This window comes from Bombina bombina, chromosome 2 (assembly GCF_027579735.1).
Source record: "Bombina bombina isolate aBomBom1 chromosome 2, aBomBom1.pri, whole genome shotgun sequence".
Lineage (NCBI taxonomy): Eukaryota > Metazoa > Chordata > Amphibia > Anura > Bombinatoridae > Bombina > Bombina bombina.
In genome coordinates, this window is record NC_069500.1 from 489378687 (window position 1) to 489403595 (window position 24909).

At 39.9% G+C, this 24909-nt stretch overlaps 1 protein-coding gene across 1 annotated transcript in view; it reads left to right on the top strand.

The window, feature by feature from the left end:
* The window catches only part of HORMAD2 (HORMA domain containing 2), a 503384-nt gene that overhangs the window by 276571 nt on the left and 201904 nt on the right, over positions 1 to 24909 (top strand). The window contains exons 5-6 of the mRNA XM_053699837.1: positions 18503 to 18523; positions 18604 to 18630. Coding sequence (XP_053555812.1) covers positions 18503 to 18523; positions 18604 to 18630 — 48 coding nt within the window. The remainder of the gene's footprint in view (positions 1 to 18502; positions 18524 to 18603; positions 18631 to 24909) is intronic.

A 24909-nucleotide genomic window follows, 5' to 3' on the forward strand; every position in this document is an offset into this window, starting at 1 on the left:
CCTGATGTTGTGACATTTAAATTTAAATTAGAACATCTCCGCGCACTGCTTAAGGAGGTGTTATCTACTCTGGATGATTGTGACAACTTGGTCATTCCAGAGAAATTATGCAAGATGGACAAGTTCCTAGAGGTTCCGGTGCACCCCGACGCTTTTCCTATACCCAAGCGGGTGGCGGACATAGTAAATAAGAAGTGGGAAAAGCCCGGCATACCTTTTGTTCCCCCCCCCTATATTTAAGAAATTATTTCCTATGGTCGACCCCAGAAAGGACTTATGGCAGACAGTCCCTAAGGTCGAGGGGGCAGTTTCTACTCTAAACAAACGCACTACTATTCCTATCGAAGATAATTGTGCTTTCAAAGATCCTATGGATAAAAAATTGGAAGGTTTGCTTAAAAAGATTTTTGTACAGCAAGGTTACCTTCTACAACCAATTTCGTGCATTGTTCCTGTCACTACAGCAGCGTGGTTCTGGTTCGAGGAACTAGAAAAGTCGCTCAGTAGAGAGACTCCATATGAGGAAGTTATGGACAGAGTTCACGCACTTAAATTGGCTAACTCTTTTATTTTAGATGCCGCTTTGCAATTAGCTAGATTAGCGGCGAAAAATTCAGGGTTTGCTATCGTGGCGCGCCGAGCGCTTTGGCTAAAGTCTTGGTCAGCCAAGACAAAATTGCTTAACATCCCTTTCAAAGGTAAAACTCTATTTGGACCAGAATTGAAAGAGATTATTTCAGACATCACTGGGGGAAAGGGCCACGCCCTTCCACAAGATAGGTCTTTCAAGGCTAAAAATAATTCTAATTTTCGTTCCTTTCGCAATTTCAGGAACGGACCGGCCTCTAATTCTGCATCCTCTAAGCAAGAGGGTAATGCCTCACAACCCAAACCAGCCTGGAAACCGATGCAAGGCTGGAACAAGGGTAAGCAGGCCAAGAAGCCTGCCGCTGCTAACGAAACAGCATGAAGGAGCAGCCCCCGATCCGGGACCGGATCTAGTGGGGGGCAGACTCTCTCTCTTTGCTCAGGCTTGGGCAAGAGATGTTCAGGATCCCTGGGCGCTAGAAATAGTTTCTCAAGGTTATCTCCTGGAATTCAAGGAACTACCCCCAAGGGGAAGGTTCCACATGTCTCACTTATCCTCAAACCAAATAAAGAGACAGGCATTCTTACATTGTGTAGAAGACCTGTTAAAGATGGGAGTGATACACCCAGTTCCAATAAAGGAACAAGGAATGGGATTTTATTCCAATCTATTCGTAGTTCCCAAAAAAGAGGGAACTTTCAGACCAATTTTGGATTTGAAGATCCTAAACAAATTTCTCAGGGTACCATCGTTCAAGATGGAAACCATTCGAACGATTCTACCTACTATCCAGGAAAGTCAATTTATGACTACCGTGGATCTAAAGGATGCGTACCTACATATTCCTATCCACAAAGAACATCATCAGTTCCTAAGGTTCGCTTTTCTGGACAAGCATTACCAGTTTGTGGCCCTCCCATTCGGGTTAGCCACTGCTCCAAGGATTTTCACAAAGGTGCTAGGGTCCCTTCTAGCGGTTCTAAGACCGAGGGGCATTGCAGTAGTACCTTACTTGGACGACATTCTAATACAAGCGTCGTCCCTGTCAAAAGCAAAGGCTCATACAGACATCGTTCTAGCCTTTCTCAGATCACACGGATGGAAGGTGAACATAGAAAAAAGTTCTCTGTCTCCGTCGACAAGAGTTCCCTTCTTGGGAACAATAATAGATTCCTTAGAAATGAGGATTTTTCTGACAGAGGTCAGAAAATCAAAACTTCTAAGCTCTTGTCAAGTGCTTCATTCTGTTCCTCGTCCTTCCATAGCCCAGTGCATGGAAGTAGTAGGGTTGATGGTTGCAGCAATGGACATAGTTCCTTTTGCACGAATTCATCTAAGACCATTACAACTGTGCATGCTCAAACAGTGGAATGGGGACTATACAGACTTGTCTCCAATGATTCAAGTAGATCAGAAGACCAGAGATTCACTCCGTTGGTGGCTGACCCTGGACCATCTGTCCCAGGGAATGAGCTTCCGCAGACCAGAGTGGGTCATTGTCACGACCGACGCCAGTCTAGTGGGCTGGGGCGCGGTCTGGGAATCCCTGAAAGCTCAGGGTCTATGGTCTCGGGAAGAGTCTCTTCTCCCGATAAACATTCTGGAACTGAGAGCGATATTCAATGCTCTCAGGGCTTGGCCTCAGCTAGCAAAGGCCAGATTCATAAGGTTCCAATCAGACAACATGACGACCGTTGCGTATATCAATCATCAGGGGGGAACAAGGAGTTCCCTGGCGATGAAAGAAGTGACCAAAATAATTCAATGGGCGGAGGATCACTCCTGCCACCTGTCTGCGATCCACATCCCAGGTGTGGAAAACTGGGAGGCGGATTTTCGGAGTCGTCAGACATTCCATCCAGGGGAGTGGGAACTCCATCCGGAGATCTTTGCCCAAATAACTCAATTATGGGGCATTCCAGACATGGATCTGATGGCGTCTCGTCAGAACTTCAAGGTTCCTTGCTACGGGTCCAGATCCAGGGATCCCAAGGCGACTCTAGTAGATGCACTAGTAGCACCTTGGACCTTCAACCTAGCTTATGTATTTCCACCGTTTCCTCTCATTCCCAGGCTGGTAGCCAGGATCAATCAGGAGAGGGCCTCGGTGATCTTGATAGCTCCTGCGTTGCCACGCAGGACTTGGTATGCAGACCTGGTGAATATGTCATCGGCTCCACCATGGAAGCTACCTTTGAGACAGGACCTTCTTGTTCAGGGTCCATTCGAACATCCAAATCTGGTCTCCCTCCAGCTGACGGCTTGGAGATTGAACGCTTGATTCTATCGAAGCGTGGGTTTTGGATTTGAAGATCCTAAACAAATTTCTCAGGGTACCATCGCTCAAGATGGAAACCATTCGAACGATTCTACCTACTATCCAGGAAAGTCAATTTATGACTACCGTGGATCTAAAGGATGCGTACCTACATATTCCTATCCACAAAGAACATCATCAGTTCCTAAGGTTCGCTTTTCTGGACAAGCATTACCAGTTTGTGGCCCTCCCATTCGGGTTAGCCACTGCTCCAAGGATTTTCACAAAGGTGCTAGGGTCCCTTCTAGCGGTTCTAAGACCGAGGGGCATTGCAGTAGTACCTTACTTGGACGACATTCTAATACAAGCGTCGTCCCTGTCAAAAGCAAAGGCTCATACAGACATCGTTCTAGCCTTTCTCAGATCACACGGATGGAAGGTGAACATAGAAAAAAGTTCTCTGTCTCCGTCGACAAGAGTTCCCTTCTTGGGAACAATAATAGATTCCTTAGAAATGAGGATTTTTCTGACAGAGGTCAGAAAATCAAAACTTCTAAGCTCTTGTCAAGTGCTTCATTCTGTTCCTCGTCCTTCCATAGCGCAGTGCATGGAAGTAGTAGGGTTGATGGTTGCAGCAATGGACATAGTTCCTTTTGCACGAATTCATCTAAGACCATTACAACTGTGCATGCTCAAACAGTGGAATGGGGACTATACAGACTTGTCTCCAATGATTCAAGTAGATCAGAAGACCAGAGATTCACTCCGTTGGTGGCTGACCCTGGACCATCTGTCCCAGGGAATGAGCTTCCGCAGACCAGAGTGGGTCATTGTCACGACCGACGCCAGTCTAGTGGGCTGGGGCGCGGTCTGGGAATCCCTGAAAGCTCAGGGTCTATGGTCTCGGGAAGAGTCTCTTCTCCCGATAAACATTCTGGAACTGAGAGCGATATTCAATGCTCTCAGGGCTTGGCCTCAGCTAGCAAAGGCCAGATTCATAAGGTTCCAATCAGACAACATGACGACCGTTGCGTATATCAATCATCAGGGGGGAACAAGGAGTTCCCTGGCGATGAAAGAAGTGACCAAAATAATTCAATGGGCGGAGGATCACTCCTGCCACCTGTCTGCGATCCACATCCCAGGTGTGGAAAACTGGGAGGCGGATTTTCTGAGTCGTCAGACATTCCATCCGGGGGAGTGGGAACTCCATCCGGAGATCTTTGCCCAAATAACTCAATTATGGGGCATTCCAGACATGGATCTGATGGCGTCTCGTCAGAACTTCAAGGTTCCTTGCTACGGGTCCAGATCCAGGGATCCCAAGGCGACTCTAGTAGATGCACTAGTAGCACCTTGGACCTTCAACCTAGCTTATGTATTTCCACCGTTTCCTCTCATTCCCAGGCTGGTAGCCAGGATCAATCAGGAGAGGGCCTCAGTGATCTTGATAGCTCCTGCGTTGCCACGCAGGACTTGGTATGCAGACCTGGTGAATATGTCATCGGCTCCACCATGGAAGCTACCTTTGAGACAGGACCTTCTTGTTCAGGGTCCATTCGAACATCCAAATCTGGTCTCCCTCCAGCTGACGGCTTGGAGATTGAACGCTTGATTCTATCGAAGCGTGGGTTTTCAGATTCTGTGATAGATATTCTGGTTCAGGCCAGAAAACCGGTAACTAGAAAGATTTACCATAAAATATGGAAAAGATATATCTGTTGGTGTGAATCCAAAGGATTCCCATGGAATAAGATAAAAATTCCTAAGATTCTCTCCTTTCTACAAGAAGGTTTGGAGAAAGGATTATCTGCAAGTTCTCTAAAGGGACAGATCTCTGCTTTATCTGTCTTACTACACAAAAGACTGGCAGCTGTGCCAGATGTTCAAGCATTTGTTCAGGCTCTGGTTAGGATCAAGCCTGTTTACAGACCTTTGACTCCCCCCTGGAGTCTAAATCTAGTTCTTTCAGTTCTTCAAGGGGTTCCGTTTGAACCTTTACATTCCATAGATATTAAGTTACTATCTTGGAAAGTTTTGTTTTTGGTTCAATTTCTTCTGCTAGAAGAGTTTCAGAGTTATCTGCTCTGCAATGTTCTCCGCCCTATCTGGTGTTCCATGCAGATAAGGTGGTTTTGCGTACTAAGCCTGGTTTTCTTCCTAAGGTTGTTTCTAACAAAAATATTAACCAGGAGATAGTTGTACCTTCTTTATGTCCGAATCCAGTTTCAAAGAAGGAACGTTTGTTACACAATTTGGACGTGGTCCGTGCTCTAAAATTCTATTTAGAGGCTACAAAAGATTTCAGACAAACATCTTCCTTGTTTGTTGTTTATTCTGGTAAAAGGAGAGGTCAAAAAGCGACTTCTACCTCTCTTTCCTTTTGGCTTAAAAGCATCATCCGATTGGCTTATGAGACTGCCGGACGGCAGCCTCCTGAAAGAATCACAGCTCACTCCACTAGGGCTGTGGCTTCCACATGGGCCTTCAAGAACGAGGCTTCTGTTGACCAGATATGTAAGGCAGCAACTTGGTCTTCACTGCACACTTTTGCCAAATTTTACAAATTTGATACTTTTGCTTCTTCGGAGGCTATTTTTGGGAGAAAGGTTTTGCAAGCTGTGGTGCCTTCCGTTTAGGTAACCTGATTTGCTCCCTCCCTTCATCCGTGTCCTAAAGCTTTGGTATTGGTTCCCACAAGTAAGGATGACGCCGTGGACCGGACACACCAATGTTGGAGAAAACAGAATTTATGCTTACCTGATAAATTACTTTCTCCAACGGTGTGTCCGGTCCACGGCCCGCCCTGGTTTTTTAATCAGGTCTGATTAATTATTTTCTCTAACTACAGTCACCACGGTACCATATGGTTTCTCCTATATATATTTCCTCCTGTCCGTCGGTCGAATGACTGGGGTGGGCGGAGCCTAGGAGGGACTATATGGCCAGCTTTGCTGGGACTCTTTGCCATTTCCTGTTGGGGAAGAGAATATCCCACAAGTAAGGATGACGCCGTGGACCGGACACACCGTTGGAGAAAGTAATTTATCAGGTAAGCATAAATTCTGTTTTTTTCTATGGGTGTCTGAAATTCCTCTGGGCATGAGTTCTTTCTCTTTGTGGATGCCCTTTCTAACTCTTTGGCCGTTATCTGATGTGCCCCTAAAATAGAGTGCCCTGATGTGGAGGCCCGATTGTTTTCGTTGTTCCCCATAATCAGTACTTTGTTGTTAATATGTCTATCCCCATGTCTTTGGTCTAAGTGGATTGTAGTTCTGTGTATTTCTCTGTCATTCTCTACTTCTTTATGATTTAGGTGAGAGAATCTATTGTGGTTATTACAATATTTGTCCTTCCAATTCTCACTTCTGTTATGGTAATTCTGATTCCCTTGATAGGAGTGTTCTTGTGGCCTACTGTGACCCCAAGGGGTATGGGGATCTCACTCATGGTCATCAAAAAACCATCCATTGTCTCCATAATTATTGTGGTGTGGGGGTGTCTCTTATTGGGAAAGTACTGTGGGGAAGAGATGTTGTCTCTCTGACGGTTATAAAAATGTTGGCTTTGGCAGGGTGAGTTAAAATACTGGCCTCTATTATAGTAAGGTCTGTTGTTAGGGGATTGATATGTATGATGTCTATTGTTATCCTCCCACATCCTTCCTTGTCTATGTGGATAGTGCACTGTGGGGCTCTATTACCACCTCTAAAATGTGAACCCTGATTGGATCTGTCTGATCTGGATCAATGATCCGGGTACGATGGTGTATATGATGTAGATGTACTGTTTTGGAATGCTGTAAATATTTCTACAGCATTAAGGTAATCACTGAACGCTAAGAACGAAACCAGAAGTGAACCACCGTATAGACGGTGATACCGAAAGTGACGTCGGAGGTAAGACGTCACTTCCGGTTTTGCCGATCTTACATATCATATATTTTGTAATTAATACATTTTGGCACTAAAATAACGGTGATACTGATTGGATACACACAGCTATAATTGAAGCTACCATAGCACACCATATTATAGTCTTACCATAAACGTGTTGACATTTATGGTAAGCTTCACTCTGATTATTTATACAAGATTTTAGCATTATTGAACTATGTTGTATCCCTTTTATCCACAGGTATAAACACATAAGCACATTAAGGGGAAATCTTTGGATAAAACTGGATTTTTTCTCCAGCATTTTCCTCAGAGGATTATAAACAAGAGGGAACATCTTACTCAAGCTCATCACTGAAGCTAACTACACATTTGAATTTTTGACACTTTATTATTAACTTTCAGCTAGATTACAAGTTTTGTCGGTAAAAACTTGTGGAGCTAACGCTCCTTTTTTTTCCAGCACACACTTTAAACAACGCTGGTATTACAAGTTTTCTGAATGGCTGCGTTAGCCTCAGAAAAGTGAGCATTGAGCAAAATTTATCTCCACTTCTACCTGTAATACCAGGGTTGCTTACGGTAGCGGTAAGCTGGCTAAACGTGCTCGTGCACGATTTCCCCATAGGATACAATGGGGCTGAGCTGGCTGAAAAAAAACCTAACACCTGCAAAAAAGCAGCGTTCAGCTCCTAACGCAGCCCCATTGTTTCCTATGGGAAAATGCTTTCTAAGTCTACACCTAACACCCTAACATGAACCCCCGAGTCTAAACACCCCTAACCTTACACTTCTTAACCTCTAATCTGCCGCCCCCAACATCGTCGCCACCTGCATTATACTATTAACCCCTAATCTGCCGCTCCGGACACCGCCGCCACCTACATTATACCTATGAACCCCTAATCTGCTGCCCCTAACATCGCCGACACCTTTATTATATTTATTAACCCCTAATCTGCCGCTCCCAACGTCGCCGCCACCTACCTACAATTATTAACCCCTAATCTGCCGACCGGACATCGCTGCCACTATAATAAATGTATTAACCCCTAAACCGTCGCACTCCCGCCTTGCAAACACTATAATAAATTTTATTAACCCCTAATCTGCCCTCCCTAACATCGCCGCCACCTACCTACAATTATTAACCCCTAATCTGCCGCCCCCAATGTCACCGCTACTATAATAAAGTTATTAACCCCTAAACCTAAGTCTAACCCTAACACCCCCCTAAGTTAAATATAATTTAAATAAATCTAAATAAAATGACTATAATTAAATAAATTAATCCTATTTAAAACTAAATACTTACCTATAAAATAAACCCTAAGATAGCTACAATATAATTAATAATTACATTGTAGCTATTTTAGGATTTATATTTATTTTACAGGTAACTTTGTATTAATGCAAGGTCAATTCTATTGGCTGATCCAATCAGCCAGTCGGATTGAACTTCAATAGAAGATGGACCCGCTCCGATTAATTGAAGATAGAAGATGCCGCTTGGATGAAGACTTCTGCTGGATGGAGGACCTCTTCTGCCCCGATCGGATGAAGACTTCTGGCCGGATCGGATGAAGACTTGTGCCGGTCCGGATGTCCTCTTCTGCCCCATCGGTGCCCGGCTGGCTGAAGACGGCTCAAGGTAGGGTGATCTTCAATGGGGTAGTGTTAGGTTTTTTTAAGGGGGGATCGGGTGGGTTTTAGAGTAGGTGTGTGTGGGTGGTGGGTTGAAATGTTGGGGGGGTATTGTATTTCTTTTTTTTAAAGGTAAAAGAGCTGATTACTTTGGGGCAATTCCCCGCAAAAAGCATTTTTAAGGGCTGGTAAAAGAGCTGATTACTTCGTAATTTAGTTTAGGATAGGGAATTTTATTATTTTGGGGGGCTTTTTTATTTTATTAGGGGGCTTAGATTAGGTGTAATTAGATTAAAATTCTTGTAATATTTTTTTAATTTTTGTAATTTAGTGTTTGTTTGTTTTTTGTAATATAGTTTAATTTATTTAATTGTATTTTATGTTAGATAATTGTAGTTTATTTAATTAATTTATTGATAGTCTAGTGTATTTGTAATTTAGGTTAGGATTTATTTTACAGATAATTTTGTAATTATTTTAACTAGGTAGCTATTAAATAGTTATTAACTATTTAATAGCTATTGTTCCTAGTTAAAATAAATGCAAAGTTGCTTGTAAAATAAATATAAATCCTAAAATAGCTACCATGTAACTATTAGTTATATTGTAGCTATATTAGGGTTTATTTTATAGGTAAGTATTAAGTTTTAAATAGGATTAATTTATTTAATTATAGTAATTTTATTTAGATTTATTTAAATTATATTTAATTTAGGGGGGTGTTAGGGTTAGGGTTAGACTTAGGTTTAGGGGTTAATAACTTTATTATAGTAGCGGTGACGTTGGGGGCGGGAGATTAGGGGCTAATAATTGTAGGTAGGTGGCGGCGATGTTAGGGACGGCAGATTAGGGGTTAATACAATTTATTATAGTGTTTGCGAGGCGTGAGTGCGGCGGTTTAGGGGTTAATACATTTATTATAGTGGCGGCGATGTCCGGTCGGCAGATTAGGGGTTAATAAGTGTAGGTAGGTGGCGGCGACGTTGGGGGGGGGCAGATTAGGGGTTAATAAATATAATGTAGGTGTCGGCGATGTTAGGGGCAGCAGATTAGGGGTTCATAGGTATAATGTAGGTGGCGGCGATGTCCAGTCGGCAGATTAGGGGTTAAATAATTTTATTATAGTGTTTGCGATGTGGGGGGGGGCCTCGGTTTAGGGGTTCATAAGTAGTTTATGGGTGTTAGTGTACTTTGTAGCACTGTAGTTAAGAGCTTTATGTTCCGGCGTTAGCCCATAAAACTCTTAACTACTGACTTTTATATGCGGTAGGAGTCTTGGAGGTAGAGGCTGTACCACTCATTTCTTCCAAGACTTGTAATATCAGCGTTAGCCAAATCCCATTAAAAAGATAGGATACGCAATTGACGTAAGGGGATTTGCGGTATGGAAAAGTCGCGGAAAAAAAGTGAGCGGTACACCTCTACCTGCCAAACTTGTAATACCAGCAGGCGTTAAAAAGCAGCGTTAGGACCCCTTAACACTGCTTTTTAAAGCTAACGCAGAACTCGTAATCTAGGCGTTTGTATTTTATATTTTGTTTTTTTATTGTATATATTACAACCATTTAGGATTTTTTTGTACTTTTTTGATACCACTATTTTTTATTTTTCTTCTGCACTTAATTTTTATTGATTTTTTTATATTTTGTTAGACACCGTTTTTCATATTTGTCACCATTTTTTTTTTGTGAGGCACTCACTATCCATCAAGGATATAACGTTTTCTACAGCCCTAGTCATCCGATCAGGAACACAATCAAATTTGAACTAATCACAGACTTATTGGATTTAAGAAACAATTCTCTTATATTGAATTAACTAATTGCAACAGTAGGGTATCACTACATTCTCTGGACTTGATACATATATATATATTTAGAAGGTTTTTTTTAGAAGGTTTTAAGATTTAACAATTTCATTGTCATTTCCTTTTTTATTCTTCTCTAATATAACCTATTAGGCTTTTTGTTACATGGATCCATGATATTATATTATTTTATATGTGTTATTAAATAAATGTAAATTTTTATACTAGTACCTGTCCTTTGCCTTGTATTGTAGGTGCTCCTTGTATCCAAGCTATTTCTCTATCCAGGTAGTAGATCAAATCTCCTTGGCTACATAAGTAGGCATGATTGAAAAAAGAGGGGGTTGTCAGTGTGAAAAGGTAGGGGAAATGGGAAATGTAGGAAGGTGAGTAAGTAGCTATGGGAAGCTATAGGAGGGAAAACCTGTCACACTATATAATCACCATTTGTGAAAAATAAATAACTGCATGATGGTAGCTAACTCTAAGGAATAACAGTGGAATATACTCATGTATTGGATGTGTAGGTCTTTGATTGTCCTTGTGTAAATCTAGTTTTAGGCTTCTTTGGTATCCTCACTCCAAAGGGTTCTTTGAGGATTCGCTGGGGAGCCTTCAGGTGGGCGTGAAGGTGGGCTGGCTTCTTTGGGTGAAGATACAACTGTATGCTGAGAAGAGGTTGTTTGGTCCTGTTGATCTGGTGGTGATAACCCAAGCTATGAGCAAAAATATGGGATTTTTGAGGATGCTTTGCACAGCAATTTCTTCCCCATGTGGAGGTCCGATAAAGAAAATGGAAAGTTCCAGCATTATTGAATCTTCTTGACGCTGAGAAGAGTGGTTAATGGAGAGAGTTCTTTCCAGCGTTCCAGTGTAAAAGCAGAAAGGTCTGAGAATATTTGTATCTGGTGATTTTGAAACTGGAAGTTCGGACTTTTCCTTCCCAAGGTAAGTATATTTTCCTTATCAGAGAAACACAAAATGTGAGCAATGACATCTCTTTGTGGTTAGCCGTCTCTTGGTCGTGGTCTAAGGGCTCTCTGGATCTTCTCTACACAAATATTGTCGATATCTGAAGAGTCTTTGGGGCCGATTTATCAAGCTTCATATGGAACTTAATGCCCCTGTTTCCGTGCGAGCCTTTAGGCTCGCCGGAAACAGAAGTTATGAAGCAGCACTCTATGGACCGCTTCTCCATAACTTGTCTGCCTGCTCTGAGGCCGCGGACAGAAATCAACCCGATCGAATACAATCGGGTTGATTGACACCCCCTGCTAGTGGCCGATTGACTGCAAATCTGCAGAGGGCGGCATTGCACAAGCAGTTCACAATAGATGTGCAGTGGACATGATACTCTACATCTTATCATGTCCGCTCACGCTATGATAAATATACCCCTTTATCTGCTAGCTCTGACTACATCAATAATATAGAGTTGGAGCGAGTCAGAGGGAACAGATTCCGGGATTCCCAGAAGTCTTAAATTGTTCCTGTGGCTACGATTTTCCAAATCATTTATCTTTTCTTTTAATTCTGATATGATTTGGTCTTGCTTTTCAATCAAGGCAACAGTGGAGTCAATGTCCTTGGCAAAAGATTCTTCAAGTGCTTCCACTCGAAAGCCCAGTTCATTAATATCGTGCTTGAGGTTAGAAAACTCCTCTTTGAGGGCTTGTACTACTCTGGAAATATTTTTTTCCATCTATGCTTTAGTTGGTAAGGCCTGTAAATCAGCTTTAGTGAGGGTTGCTGAGGAGACATCTATCTGCATGTCCTTATCTTCAACTGGAAATGGAGCAGTGTCTGATTGTCCATTTGATGCTAGGGTTGCCACCCAGCCGGTATTTTACCGACACGACCGGTATTTTTAAGGTTCATGTCAATGTAGAAAATAAAGAATAAATATTGAAAGAAAGCCCCTGTCAAAGTGAAACTTCTTCTGAGTGTGATGATTACTAGTTATAAACAAATGAGCATTTAAAATCAGTCCTATCAGCTTTAGTTTTTGTGTTATGTTGTTTCATTATTTATGCAAATTTATGTTAATTAGCATGGCCGGTATTTTCTTCCAAGAAAGGTGGCAACCCTATTTGATGCCGATGTGGAGATGGAGGTTTGGAAAAATGTATTTATAGTGGAGGGTTGTGAGGAAGATGGCTTTAAAGGTTTCTCCAGCTTGGATTGTTTCTAAGATGCCATATTGTAGCAGTGCTTTGGTAAATGAAAATCTGGTAATGTTTGATCTTTCTTCTTATGGTAGTTAAATAAAGTACTCAGTTCTTGAGCAGTAAAGTTAAAAGAGAAAAAGCAGGGGGAGTGGCTAAGAAGTGGCCATGATCGGTCGCTTTTCATGAAGCTCCTGGGGCTATTTCTTTATTTTACTAGTTAAATAGCTTTTATTCTACAATTTGCCTACAGCAATTTGCGATTACTTGTCTAGTAATCAGGAAGTGTGCCAAGATGAACTTATAATAGCACCCAAGACCTGAATTAGCCAGTACTACTTTTTTTTTTGTCCGGCATCTTCACGGGAACCTACATTTTCCCCTTCAGCTCACTCAAGCTCAACGGAGTACACTACGGAGTGCAGATCCAATCCTGAAGACTTCATCTTTAAGTAGTGTGCGCCTCTTAGACTGTTTATTTGCATAACGTACCGAGTGAGGAGACGGCCTATAATCTACTATTTAACCCCCCCCCCCCGGTTCTCCGGGTATAACGGGTCTATTTATTTATCCATTGATCAGCAGGATGGAGGACTTCCAATATACTGCCATAGCCCTGCTCCTTAATCTAGGTCAAAAGATGGATAATGGATTTGCAGAACTCAAAGCCTGCATTCTAGAGGCCCGTATAAAAGATGGCGCCCAACGACTACCGCAATTTGAGTGCGACACCATTGAACCACCTGAGGATCGACATTTCAAGACACAGGCCTTCATCGACCACTCTGAAGAATGTGAGCAGACTTTGGACGCTATCAATATAGTTACCAGTACAAACATGTTGGAGGCGTCCGCTTTAATCTACTCACGTTGCCTTTATCTCACTCCGAGAGAGGCTTGGAGACCGAGGCCCTCTCCACTTACCGACACGGCGTGCTTGACGCGCTACCAACTATCCACCTCCACCTCAATCCTACATGGGGAGATGCCGGTCACTCTTTCATCTCCGGTGCCCCGGCCGGGGGATGCGGCCGGCTCCCGCGCCGGGCACCCGAAGCTTCAGAACTCTTCAGGACCGGAGTCTCCAGGTGAGCGTGAGGAGGCTTTAGCATTTGTCCCCATGTGTCAGTCCACAGCGAAGTTCTCCCTGATACCTTTAAAGTGTATGGACGCTATTGTTAATGGAAATGGCGATCTATCTCACAGTGGGATAAGGATGGATAACAGCAAAACCTGGGGCCATCATAGCAGCGGTTCAGACTTGAATCGCTCTGGTATAGGTTAACCCCAGAGAAGACTTTGATGTGCTCAATAAATGTTCAATTAACTGTGAACTTTTGAACGTTAATGTTTGAGCCTATTTGTTTTACATTGGGAGTTCTTTTTTTTTTTTTTTTTTTTGTCTTTGTTTTTTCTGCCTGGTTACTGATCTGATTTGTCTTTGCTGTACGACAGGATTGCAGACAGCCGCATACTATGAAGACATGTCTCCTCACATAAGTCTCTCCCGGGGGAATATTGTTGTTACTGAAGAAGGCATACATAGCTCTAGTTAAATATATTATATAAATCATTTATAGATAATTTTTACAAATCACTTCACACATCCACTATTTTTATGACGCACCATTATAGCTAACTGGTTGAGTCTCCCTTAGCTCCCACCTACTAATTGTTTTTTTTTTTTGTTTTTTTACTTTATGGGAACTCTTACAGTGAGATGTCACATGGCTCATATTAATAGCTAGGAGATATCACACACATGCCCTAAGATAGTAGGAATCCTAGATACAAGATAATTGGAGGGGCCCCACCCTCAATGGGTTGCAGTGCTTCTGATCCAGCATGAGGTTTTTATCTGAAGAAATGTGTGCAATTATATATTACCCCATAGTCCCCTGATTCCAGCACCTAATTATAGATTAACATCGCCCAATATATGTTCAGTATACCCTAGATGAGTATTCCATTAGGTAAATTTAACCCTTAGTGGTAACTTCTAGATGCCTTTATGCTACGCAATTTCTAATATCCCTTTTATTAAATACCCCCCTCCTTGTAGGTTTGATAATATAGACTTAGAAGTTTGAGACATCTATATCTTGCTGTTCATTGCAATAATGAGACTCCCCTTAGAAGCTACTAGTGAATTCTAAGATTTGGTTTTGTTTTTTTTTTTGTTATGTTTTCCCACTGTTGTATATTATACACCACCATATATGAAGCTTTATTCTCATTAAGAGTTTTATTAGTTAGCACACCTCTCTGCCCTATTGACCTCCCATTTAAATTCCATCCTTGCCCACATAATTGGCCATAACCCTAAATATGCATATGTCCTCTGGTTAGGAATAATAAAAGAACATACTCCATCCTGCCTCTAACATTGAGTAACGTATCTTTAGAGCCCGAGCCCCTTCCCTATTTTCACAGAGCAGCTCTTGACTGCTGACACTCCCCCTCCCCTACTTTTAATGTCTAGGTCCAAAAGTGACCATTTCATAAGCCAATCCTCTCCTTTTAGTTTACCTTACTTTTCATAGGTCCAAAAGTGACCTCTAATATCATAAGAGGAATTAAGAGTAGAAAAATCATAAAATAGAGGTTCTTAATAATTCTTTGCAATATTGTACTTTTGTATAACAAACTATTTGTACGTATTATCCATTACGGTTATTTTTGTGTTATGAGATTGCATTCATTCTGTATTGTGCATACAACCTCAATAAAAAAATATATTTAAAAAAAAAAAAAAAAAAGAGAAAAAGCAGTCTCTTTACAGCAATCAATGGCACATTCACTCAAAAAAGGGGGAATGCGGTGACCTCTAGTGGATGCTTAGTGGATAAGCTTTGTTCGAGACCACAAAGTGCATATAAAATAAGATAGAGAAAAAGAAGTTCTTCCTCAACAAAATATACATTTACTAAATAAGATATTTGTTAGGTTGTTCATGAAATTATATATTCCTCTGCTAGAACAGTGTGGAGAGCAAGTTCTGAATGAAGCTTCTACACAGAAGATGAAAAGAAATTGAGCATACCAGGAGCTGCTGGATTAGTACAAGAAGGCCAGCAGGGCTCTGTTGTACATGTAGAGAGAAAGTGTTCTTTATGTAAATGCTCAACTTAAAGGGACACCAAACCCAACACTTTTATTTCATGATTCAAGTAGAGAACACAATTTTAAACAACATTCCAATTTACTTCTATTATCTAATTTGCTTCATTCTTTAGATATCCTTTGTTGAAGAAATAGCCATACACATGGGTGAGCCAATCACGCGAGACATCTATATGCAGCAACCAATCAGCAGTTACTTAGCATATCCAGATATGCTTTTCATCAAAGTATATCAAGAGATTAAAGCAAATTAGATAATAGAAGTAAATTAGAAAGTTGTTTAAAATGGCATGCTCTTTCTAAATCATGAAAGAAAAAAACTGTGTGTCATGTCCATTTAATAGCCACATATAATTTCTACAGTTGCTCTGTGTAAGGAACTTGCTTCATTAAATGTGTGCACTTTAATCATGGCATCTATAGAATAAAGGGTCTGGTTACATAGCCTTATATATAGGGTAACCACATGGTGAAAGGACAGCAGTGTGGAGATTGTGTATGTCTGGGTGACAATATTAGCCAGAAGTCATATACAGATGGCCGTGAACTCACCGACCATGCCTTTAGCCGCCATGTGGTCTCCAGCAGTGTGCATAGGCCTCATCTGCGCCACTCCTCATTGCCTGCTTGGCGCTGGTTTCTGGGAGATATGGATGAACCACTGCTGCTGCTTGAACTTCTGTGGTCCAGTTGCTACTAAATGCTGGTGAGTAGCGCTTTAGAAAGAGCGTTTGATCTCTCCTGGCATCGGAGCTCCGTGTTATGCGGCCATCTTTGGTTGGTGCTCGGCTTCGCCCCTGGTAGCTGCTTTTTTTTACCAGCATTTCAGAATACATTCCATGCAATTAAAAATTATTAAACTAAGTGTTGAATTGTATTGCTTATTATTTGACTCCCAGTGCTAAAATGTAATCTGAACCTTAAGTTTTCAATTTTTTAAGCATTTTACGTCATATGCTCAGAGGTTCATAGTTATCTCAAAGCTTTCTTTCAGCGGGTCTAAATATTTGCAAATTTTCAATCTAGAACTTCTTCACTGCATCTAAAATCACTCGTATAGTAGATGCCATCATATTTTCTGACTTGGCATTCCAAAATAAATCTGCACTGCATTTATCCGCTGTTTTTTTACCCTGTAAGATGTTAAGCCTTTCAAAAGACAAATTAATAGCTCATTAGACCGATATTCATGAGGAGATAATGGTGTTACTTAAAAATTTAAGAAATGCAGATTTGAAACAGCTCAATATAAATAAGAAGTATTATTTTATTTGTCAAGTGCCATCACAACTCTGAATTTCTTATGCTTACAACAATATTGTTATTTATTGGAGCATTCATGTGCCGCCTTTTTAAAGTGCACGTGATTTAAAGTGCCAAAAAAACATAGTCAGTCCTTCTTATGTCTTCTACTTGTGCTTTGCTTTACAAAAGTAAGGAGAAAAGCTAGTGGAGGCAGTTTGCTGGAAGCCTGTGAAGAAGTAAGTAGGAAGTTTTTGAAGAAGAGCATTTTGCTGTGGGTATCATTTATACATTCTGATCAATTATTCCACAACTCTATAAGACATCTTGTAAGTGTGTTTATAGAAATAAATAATATTTAAATTATAAAAAGTTTATCTGTCTATGTCACCAATAGGTATTGAAGTTATTTATATCCAAGAATAACTGATTATACTCAACAGTCTGTGCAGTTATCTAGTATTTGAACAATATACAAGTAAATTCCTTGTCTAATAGGAGATAGTTGTATTACTGTGAAATCAACATTGTGTAAAAATTACACACCACAATATGTTAGGTAGGAACAATTTGTGTTTACTGATAAGTGAGCAAATCGCGATTAATCACAGTCATTCATGTTCCAGGGTTTCAGGATTTAAAGGCAGGCATTTGAAATACCAGACCATTAATGTGGGAGAAAAAATATTAATTGTGAATTAGCATGGATAGATCTCATCACATCCAGGAGAAAACAAATATAAACACTCAGGAAGACTTGGGTTTTCCTTGAAATACAACCTTAGAATTTGGATTTTCCTTAATAGTGCTTCCATTATATGGAAAAGCAAACAACTGGTGTCCTAAAATGTGTTTCCTGCTAGATCAGAATCTCTGGTTTCATCCTCAAATATACCAGTCTTCAATTACAAGATCCATTCCATCATCACAGATTTTAAATACTAACAGCAATGAGTTAGTAATTAATTGGTTCCAAAGAATAAAGGTTACTCTGCTAAGGTTAAAAAAGATGAAAATCTGTGTATCCACTGGGCTTTCTTATTTGTTTTGCAGAATCTGAGGCCTTCTCCAGAATTGTTTAGATGAAGGATTAGTTTACGGCTGGTTCTCATATTTTAAGAGTTTTGCTCATGCTTCTTCAGTGGAAGTAGCTCTTTACTGAGATGTTTTGACTTTCAGGCTACACATGGCTGCTGTGAAATAATCATCTATGTACTTCTAAGCATAGTTTGACGTTAATACATTTCAAATAAGTATACTGGTAGTCTGGTCTAGGGCTGTAAGAATGCTTGCCTTTTTTGTAAAATCTTATAATGATAAACTATTTTCAAGAAGTACAACATCCTGAGAAAGTTATTAGATCTTTTTACCCAAACCCAAAATGCTGTGAAATCTCTCTCTCTCTCTTTTTCATATTGCCCTCCTCTGAAAGGCTGTCTGGGACACATTTAAATCATTCTGTCACTGTATTTCTCAATGCTTGAGGAAGAGGTGGACACCTATTATGGGAGAGGATTGTCCCTGGAATATTTCTAATGATAAGTTCAGTATACCGCTTAGCCCACTATACTGTATATGTTTTTTTTTTTAATTTTTATTTGGTTAGAAGCAAATCTTAGTGCACAAGGCACTGGTTTCTCTAATCAGCGATTCAACACAACAAAACCCATATTTATATGACTTGTGTGTTTCATAAAGCAGTCTTATTTGACTCTCAATTCCTTGTGTTTGTATTCTAAACTGATTGTTTATTTGTTTTTTCCCTGTTTTTTTTTCTAGCTACGAATGGCAGTCCTAATGGTAATTACCTTTATTTTTTTATAGTAATAAACTTGGAATTAATAAGAATGTATGGCTTATTTCCATTTACTTTTTTTTAGTTTTACACTGAACCCTGTGATCCTGAGGTAAGCAGAAATATGAATTTTGCAATATATTATTTAAACAAATTATTTGATCTTCTTTCTAATTTTTTTTAAATATTTTTTTATTCTTTAGTGTTATTTTACATTTACATAGAAGTGAAAGCTATCTGAATCAGACCGACAGTGTAGCTCAATTGTATTGTTTATCGTATTAGTACTTTCATCTGTGTATACAAAAATGTAATTTGTTATTTTGATTTTACTATAAAGTAAGCTATTCATAAAGTAAAATTAGTACAATTATTAATTATGTGTTATTCTATTACCAAAATGTGATAATTGGACGTCCTAAAAAAAATAATAAAAAATATCACGGTTCAGCTATACATGAATTCTTGGGTCAGACAGGGTTCACTATTATGATTTAGTGACTTATGCTATTTTTTCTCAATAGTCTTCCTTTTCTGCTTTTCATTTTTAAACAAAAAATAACAATCTGGTAATTAAAGCTGGCTAAAATGTTTATGCTACTTAAGTGATCATAGATTTCTTTCATAAGGTGGCGAGAGTCCTCAAGTCCATTACATCTGGAATTCAACTCCTAGCCACTAGGATGAGGCTAAGATTCTCAAAACTCCATGTATTATGTTTTAAGGAGATACTTCTGTTTTTAGGAGCCTCATCATAACTAAAATGGGTAACTTTTATTCTTTCATTTGGGATTATGATTTTATATTTGTAAATGTTTTATTGCTCTATATCTCTTATAGGCACGCTCTTTACTATGTTGTTATTAGGAGGGCTTTATGGCTAAAATCGTGGTCAGCTGACATGGTTTCTAAGACCAGACTTTTGACTCTTCCTTTTCAGAGAAAGATTTTATTTGGTCTAGGACAGAGTTGGAGGTAACTGGAGGTAAAGGAGCGTTTCTCCCTCAAGATAAAAGATCAAAGGGAAAGGGCAAGGCTCCTAATCATTTTCATTTCTTTTGTCAATCTAAGAACCAAAAAACCTCCTCAGCTTTGCAAAAGAATGACTCTACTGTCTGGTAACCCACTTCCTCTTGGAACAAGTTTAAATGGTCAAAAACCCTCCCTCTTTTTCCAAGTTAGCATGAAGGTGCGGCACCCGATCTGGATCTTCTTCTGTTAGGGGGCAGATTACTATTTTTTCAGAAGGCTTGGGCTCAGTCTGTTCAAGACCCTTGGGTTTTGAACACTGTTTCATAGGGATACAGAATGGGCTTCAGATAAAGGCCCTGCAGACTAAGGTTTCTTCTATCCAACATTCCGAAGTGTAATGACATAACCTGTACCTTTAAACTAACCACAATTTAGTCTGTACCTTTATGATGACCTTTTGTCTGTACCTTTAGAGCTCGCTCTAAATTGTGCCTTAACAAGTAAGTCTGCGAATCTGCTTCCAGCTCCTGTGTTTTTCCTATTGAAAAAAATGCTACTTTATGTTTACCTCTAAGATCCGGAACCAACTCCGTCTAACAGTGTTTCATCTGTATCGTCTCTCGCTGCTCGCTTCCAGTTCATTCCCATCGGCTTGCTACCTCTACTGAGTAAACAGAGGATTCAGTAGCTGCAACGGATACTCTCTCCTCACTACATTCAGCAGTGTTCACTTCCTGTTTGCCTTCAGACCGCATAGAGCTGTCACTCTCCGGAGCTGCATGTTGCTCTGTCTGTGCCCTGAATCTGTTAGCCACCTTCTGTATTAGCAGTGAATTGGATTTCTTCCTTGTTCAACAATCCCTCTCTACACCCTCAAGGCAACAAGAAAGATTTTTTTTCTCATACTATATTGTCACTTATATTTCTTAATGCAATACAGTTATAATAATAAGCTAAAAGTAGTGTCCTCTCACCTCATACTTTCAGTGTATGATCTGAACACTACTTGTAGCAACATACTATCTACACCAAACACTGATGTTATATAAAGCTAACTAACATTACAAGGTTAAACTCTGAAACTTAAAGGCTGAATATAAGCTCTACCTACTAACCACTAGATCTACACAGAAGCCCCCTTTACCGTTGGACAGAAGGAGACACTGCAGGAGGGGGGACAAAAAGAAAAAATGCCCCCCAAAAACAAAACAATAGTGTATAATTTAAGCACTAGAACTCTAACTACTGAGAAGATGTCTGTACTAAATAAGGACTTAACATTTGTACCTACTCCCAAAGTGGACCTTTTTGATGTATTTGTGGATCTTGGCAGTTCCCAGCGGCAATTAAAAGTGTGTGACTTCTTTAACGATCATGCACCTTATGTTCAGAAAACTTTTAAAATAGCCGATAAATTTTGAACCTGCCTATACCCATACGTACATCAAAACATTTCATCACATCTGTACTTCTGGACTAGCAAACACCCATAAAATGATTGGTAAAGCTTGGAATAACGAGTGCGGGTGAACTGTGGGCTATCCAAACTTTGGCAAAGGATGCCTCTATTGTTATCCGCCCCGCTGACAAGGACGGGGCAATAGTAATGTTAGACTATGCACAGTACAGAGATGAAGCCCTTAGGCAATTGAATGATGGGATAACATACCGTAAACTCCCCGTTAACCCGATGTGTACCTTTTAAAAAACAGGTGGATGAGGTGTTAAGTCTAGCTTTTCAGGCTAACATTATAGATGAGGATGTGTACACATTTTTGAGTGTGGACAAACCAATTTGTCCCATCCTATATCTATTACCAAAGATACACAAGTCCCTCACGAACCCTTCCGGGCACCCAATTGTATCTGCCTGAGGGTTTTTACTTCAACCCATTGCTGAATATCTAGACTTCCACCTCCATTCTGTGGTACAAAACACTAAGTCGTACCTCAAAGATTCATTTGAGCTCATTAATCTGTTGAAATCTTCAACTGATATTAGGGAGACTAACTTACTGCTCACTATGGATGTGATCCCACATCAACACGGAATTGAAATGGTCAGACGTATACTGACCGAAAGCGATGTATATAGCGGACCACCGATAGAGTTTGTAATCCATCTACTTGAACTATGTCTGGAAAAGAATTTCAATTTGAAGAAGGATATTTCCTTTAAATCCTTGTCACTGCCATGGGGTCGAATGTGGCCCCGGCATATGCCAATATATATATATATATATATATATATATATGGCTAAATACGGAGAAAGTAATATTTTCTTTCCCAGACATGAGTCCATTCTATTCTATCGCCGCTAAATCGATTATGTATTTCTGATTTGGAAGGGTACGAAAGAAGTCCTTATGTCCTGGTTTGAGGGTCTTAGCACTTTAGAATCTACAATCAGATTTAAGATTGAAGCAGATCTGGTTAAGATACAATTTCTTGATCTAGAGATCTTTAAATCAGTCAATAATGAAGAATGTTTATTACAAACTACACTATTTAACAAGACAACAGATAAAAATTCAATCTTACACTATAACAGTTATCATCCTAACTTTAAAAAAAATGGGGTAAGCTCTTCACAGTTCCTGCGGGTTGTGCGTAATAACACCCAGGATACCCGTAAACTAACTCAATTAGATGATATGTCTGAAAAATTTCTATCTAGAGGATATCCAAAAAAACTCATTAATCAACAATGCCAGACAGCTAAGTCGATGTCACAAGTGGACACGATCGTTAGGAGGAACAAGGAACTGGACAATAGTCTTAGCCACATCACTACATTTACTCCAGCTTCACAATACGTTGAGTCAGTGATTAAGGATAACTGGTCCATTATCCAGTCCAACAGTACACTTCCATTCCAAATAACTCCAAGTCCAAGGATGGTATATAAAAGGTCTAAAAATTTGAGAGACCTACTTGTCCTCACGGATCCCACCAATTGTTATTGGAAGGGAACATGGCTACCTAAGGGTAAACCTGGATGTTTCCGATGTGGCAATTGCGTCACGTGCAACAGTATGGTCACAGGATACAAATTTCATCATCCACACACCAATAAAGTGTTCAGCATTAGACACAGTTTAACCTGTACATCTGAATATGTTATTTATATGCTGATTCTCCATGTTCTATATGTTGCTATATTGGCAAGACGACAACTTTGTTCAGGGAACGACTTGCGGACCATAAGTCGGCTATCCGCCAGGCTATTGTGAAAGGAGATTCAGACCAGCCTGTTGTGAGGCATTTCGTGCATAATTGATTATTTGCCACCCCTAAAACGTGGGGGAGACAGAGCAAAAGCATTATTAAAGCTTGAAGCACGCTGGATTTTTGTTATGCACACTGTGTCCCCAAGGGGACTAAATAGTAGTGTTGACTATGCATGCATTAGTTAAGTGTTACACCACACTAGGCCAGTGTGAGTGGTTTCTTCAATCAAGATCTGAAGTATGTCCTTACTAACTCTGGATTATAATACACTTTGAACTGTTACGGGTATCCGAGTCCTCAGTACCTCTATGCTAGTATAGGCATATGTTTCTACCTACTTCCTGGGACAAAATCTTTTGATATGCTGCTAATCTAGATGTTTTTGGTATTATTTTGTATTGATACAGTGATGTATAAATTACCAGAACAGTTCTAGTTCTTTATAACAGATCACATAGAATGTATAGTATATATTTAATGGTAATAATTAATTTGTGTTTTAAAATGTTATTAAACTATGAACGAGTACATAAGCCATACATCTTTTGCAGCCTGTTTGTATACTATTAAATATATGTAGATAATAGCTTGTTAAGTTTAATTGTTATCTCCAGACCATTCAGACCGATGCTGGCTATCGTTTGTTGTTTATGGAGCTGTGTCCATGGTAATATGGGCTGATCTGGTGTATGCTACGGAGTTGGGAACGCCCATGTGGGCGTGGCTTGGTGACGTAACGGCACAGACTACTATGGTTCTATGTTGTTTACATATTGCTCCGGTAACGATGGCTTGTTGTGATGACGACATCACTAGGTGCAGGCCATGAAGGGCGTGTCCTAGAGACGCATCATGTATGCTCTGTATGCTCTAGTGGTAACTACAGACAGGTGTGTTTAATTAGTTTTAGAGGGTATATAAGTATGTTTTTGTTGCTTTGCACTTTATGTCTATTTGGGCCTCCACTGAGGAAAGCTCTTGTGCGAGCTGAAACGTTTGTCAACAGGCCAATTCGTATTACCTTTTGATTAAAGGCTGTTCTATTTGTTACCTACCTGTGTAAGCCTGCTTTGTGTTCTGGGGATTCCGGACGGCTCTGGGATACATCTTGGAAAAATACATTACTAATTGGCAGTGCTTCAGGGAGTTGTTCTGGCTAGTGTGTGCCATTCATGCTGGACATATATATATATATATATATATATATATATACGAAAGTTCATAGGGATTTGCACTCTCACCTCTTAAGCTACGAGCCAGGTTGTCAGAAGTAGCAATATCCAATTCCAAATTATAGATCCGTACACTTGCTGGACTTTCAAAATACAATAGTTTATTGTGCACAGTACACAATAAACTATTGTATTTTGAAAGTCCAGCGAGTGCGGATCTATTACTTGGAATTATATATATATATATATATATATATATATATATATATATATATATACAGTAAATATAAAAAGATGGATCCCAAGGATATTCATACACACCTCAGTACCCTGAATCAAACGGTAGACTATCAGGCTCAAGGATTAGCTAAAGTACATGCTGATAATTTGGCCTTAAAAGGGATAATCAAATACATATTATCTACAAAAAGTACTGAAGCACCTGAACCGATATTGAACCCTCTAACACCTTCTCTGGTAATAGGTCTAAGTTTAGAGAATTTAAAAATGCATGCCTATTAAATTATTCTCTAAAGCCCAAGACATATACAAATGATAGATTCAATGTATTTACAGCTATCTTGTATTTAAAGGGCGAAAAATTATCTTATCCTCTATTCCCTTGATGAATTCTTTTTAGCCATGTCTACCTTATACGAAGACACCAATAAACAATTAACAGCAGAAACCAACTTACGTACCCTAAAACATGGTAGAAGACCAGTCAAAGACTATGTGGCTGAGTTCCAAATGTGGTCCACTGATTCCGAATGGAACCAACTCAGTCTTAAGAACCTGTTCTGCCTCTGCTTTTCAGACCATCTCAAGGATGAACTTTCTCATATCGAAATGCCCGAATCCCTTGATGCTTTAATAAAAATATGTATTACTATGGTTTGCAGATACGGAGAAAGAAGAGCCAAAAAATCTTATCCTGAGAATATTCGAAAAAGACTCCCCTACTTCACATCTGAGAAAACCTCACCACATTCCACTCCTATAGAAATAGGTGCAG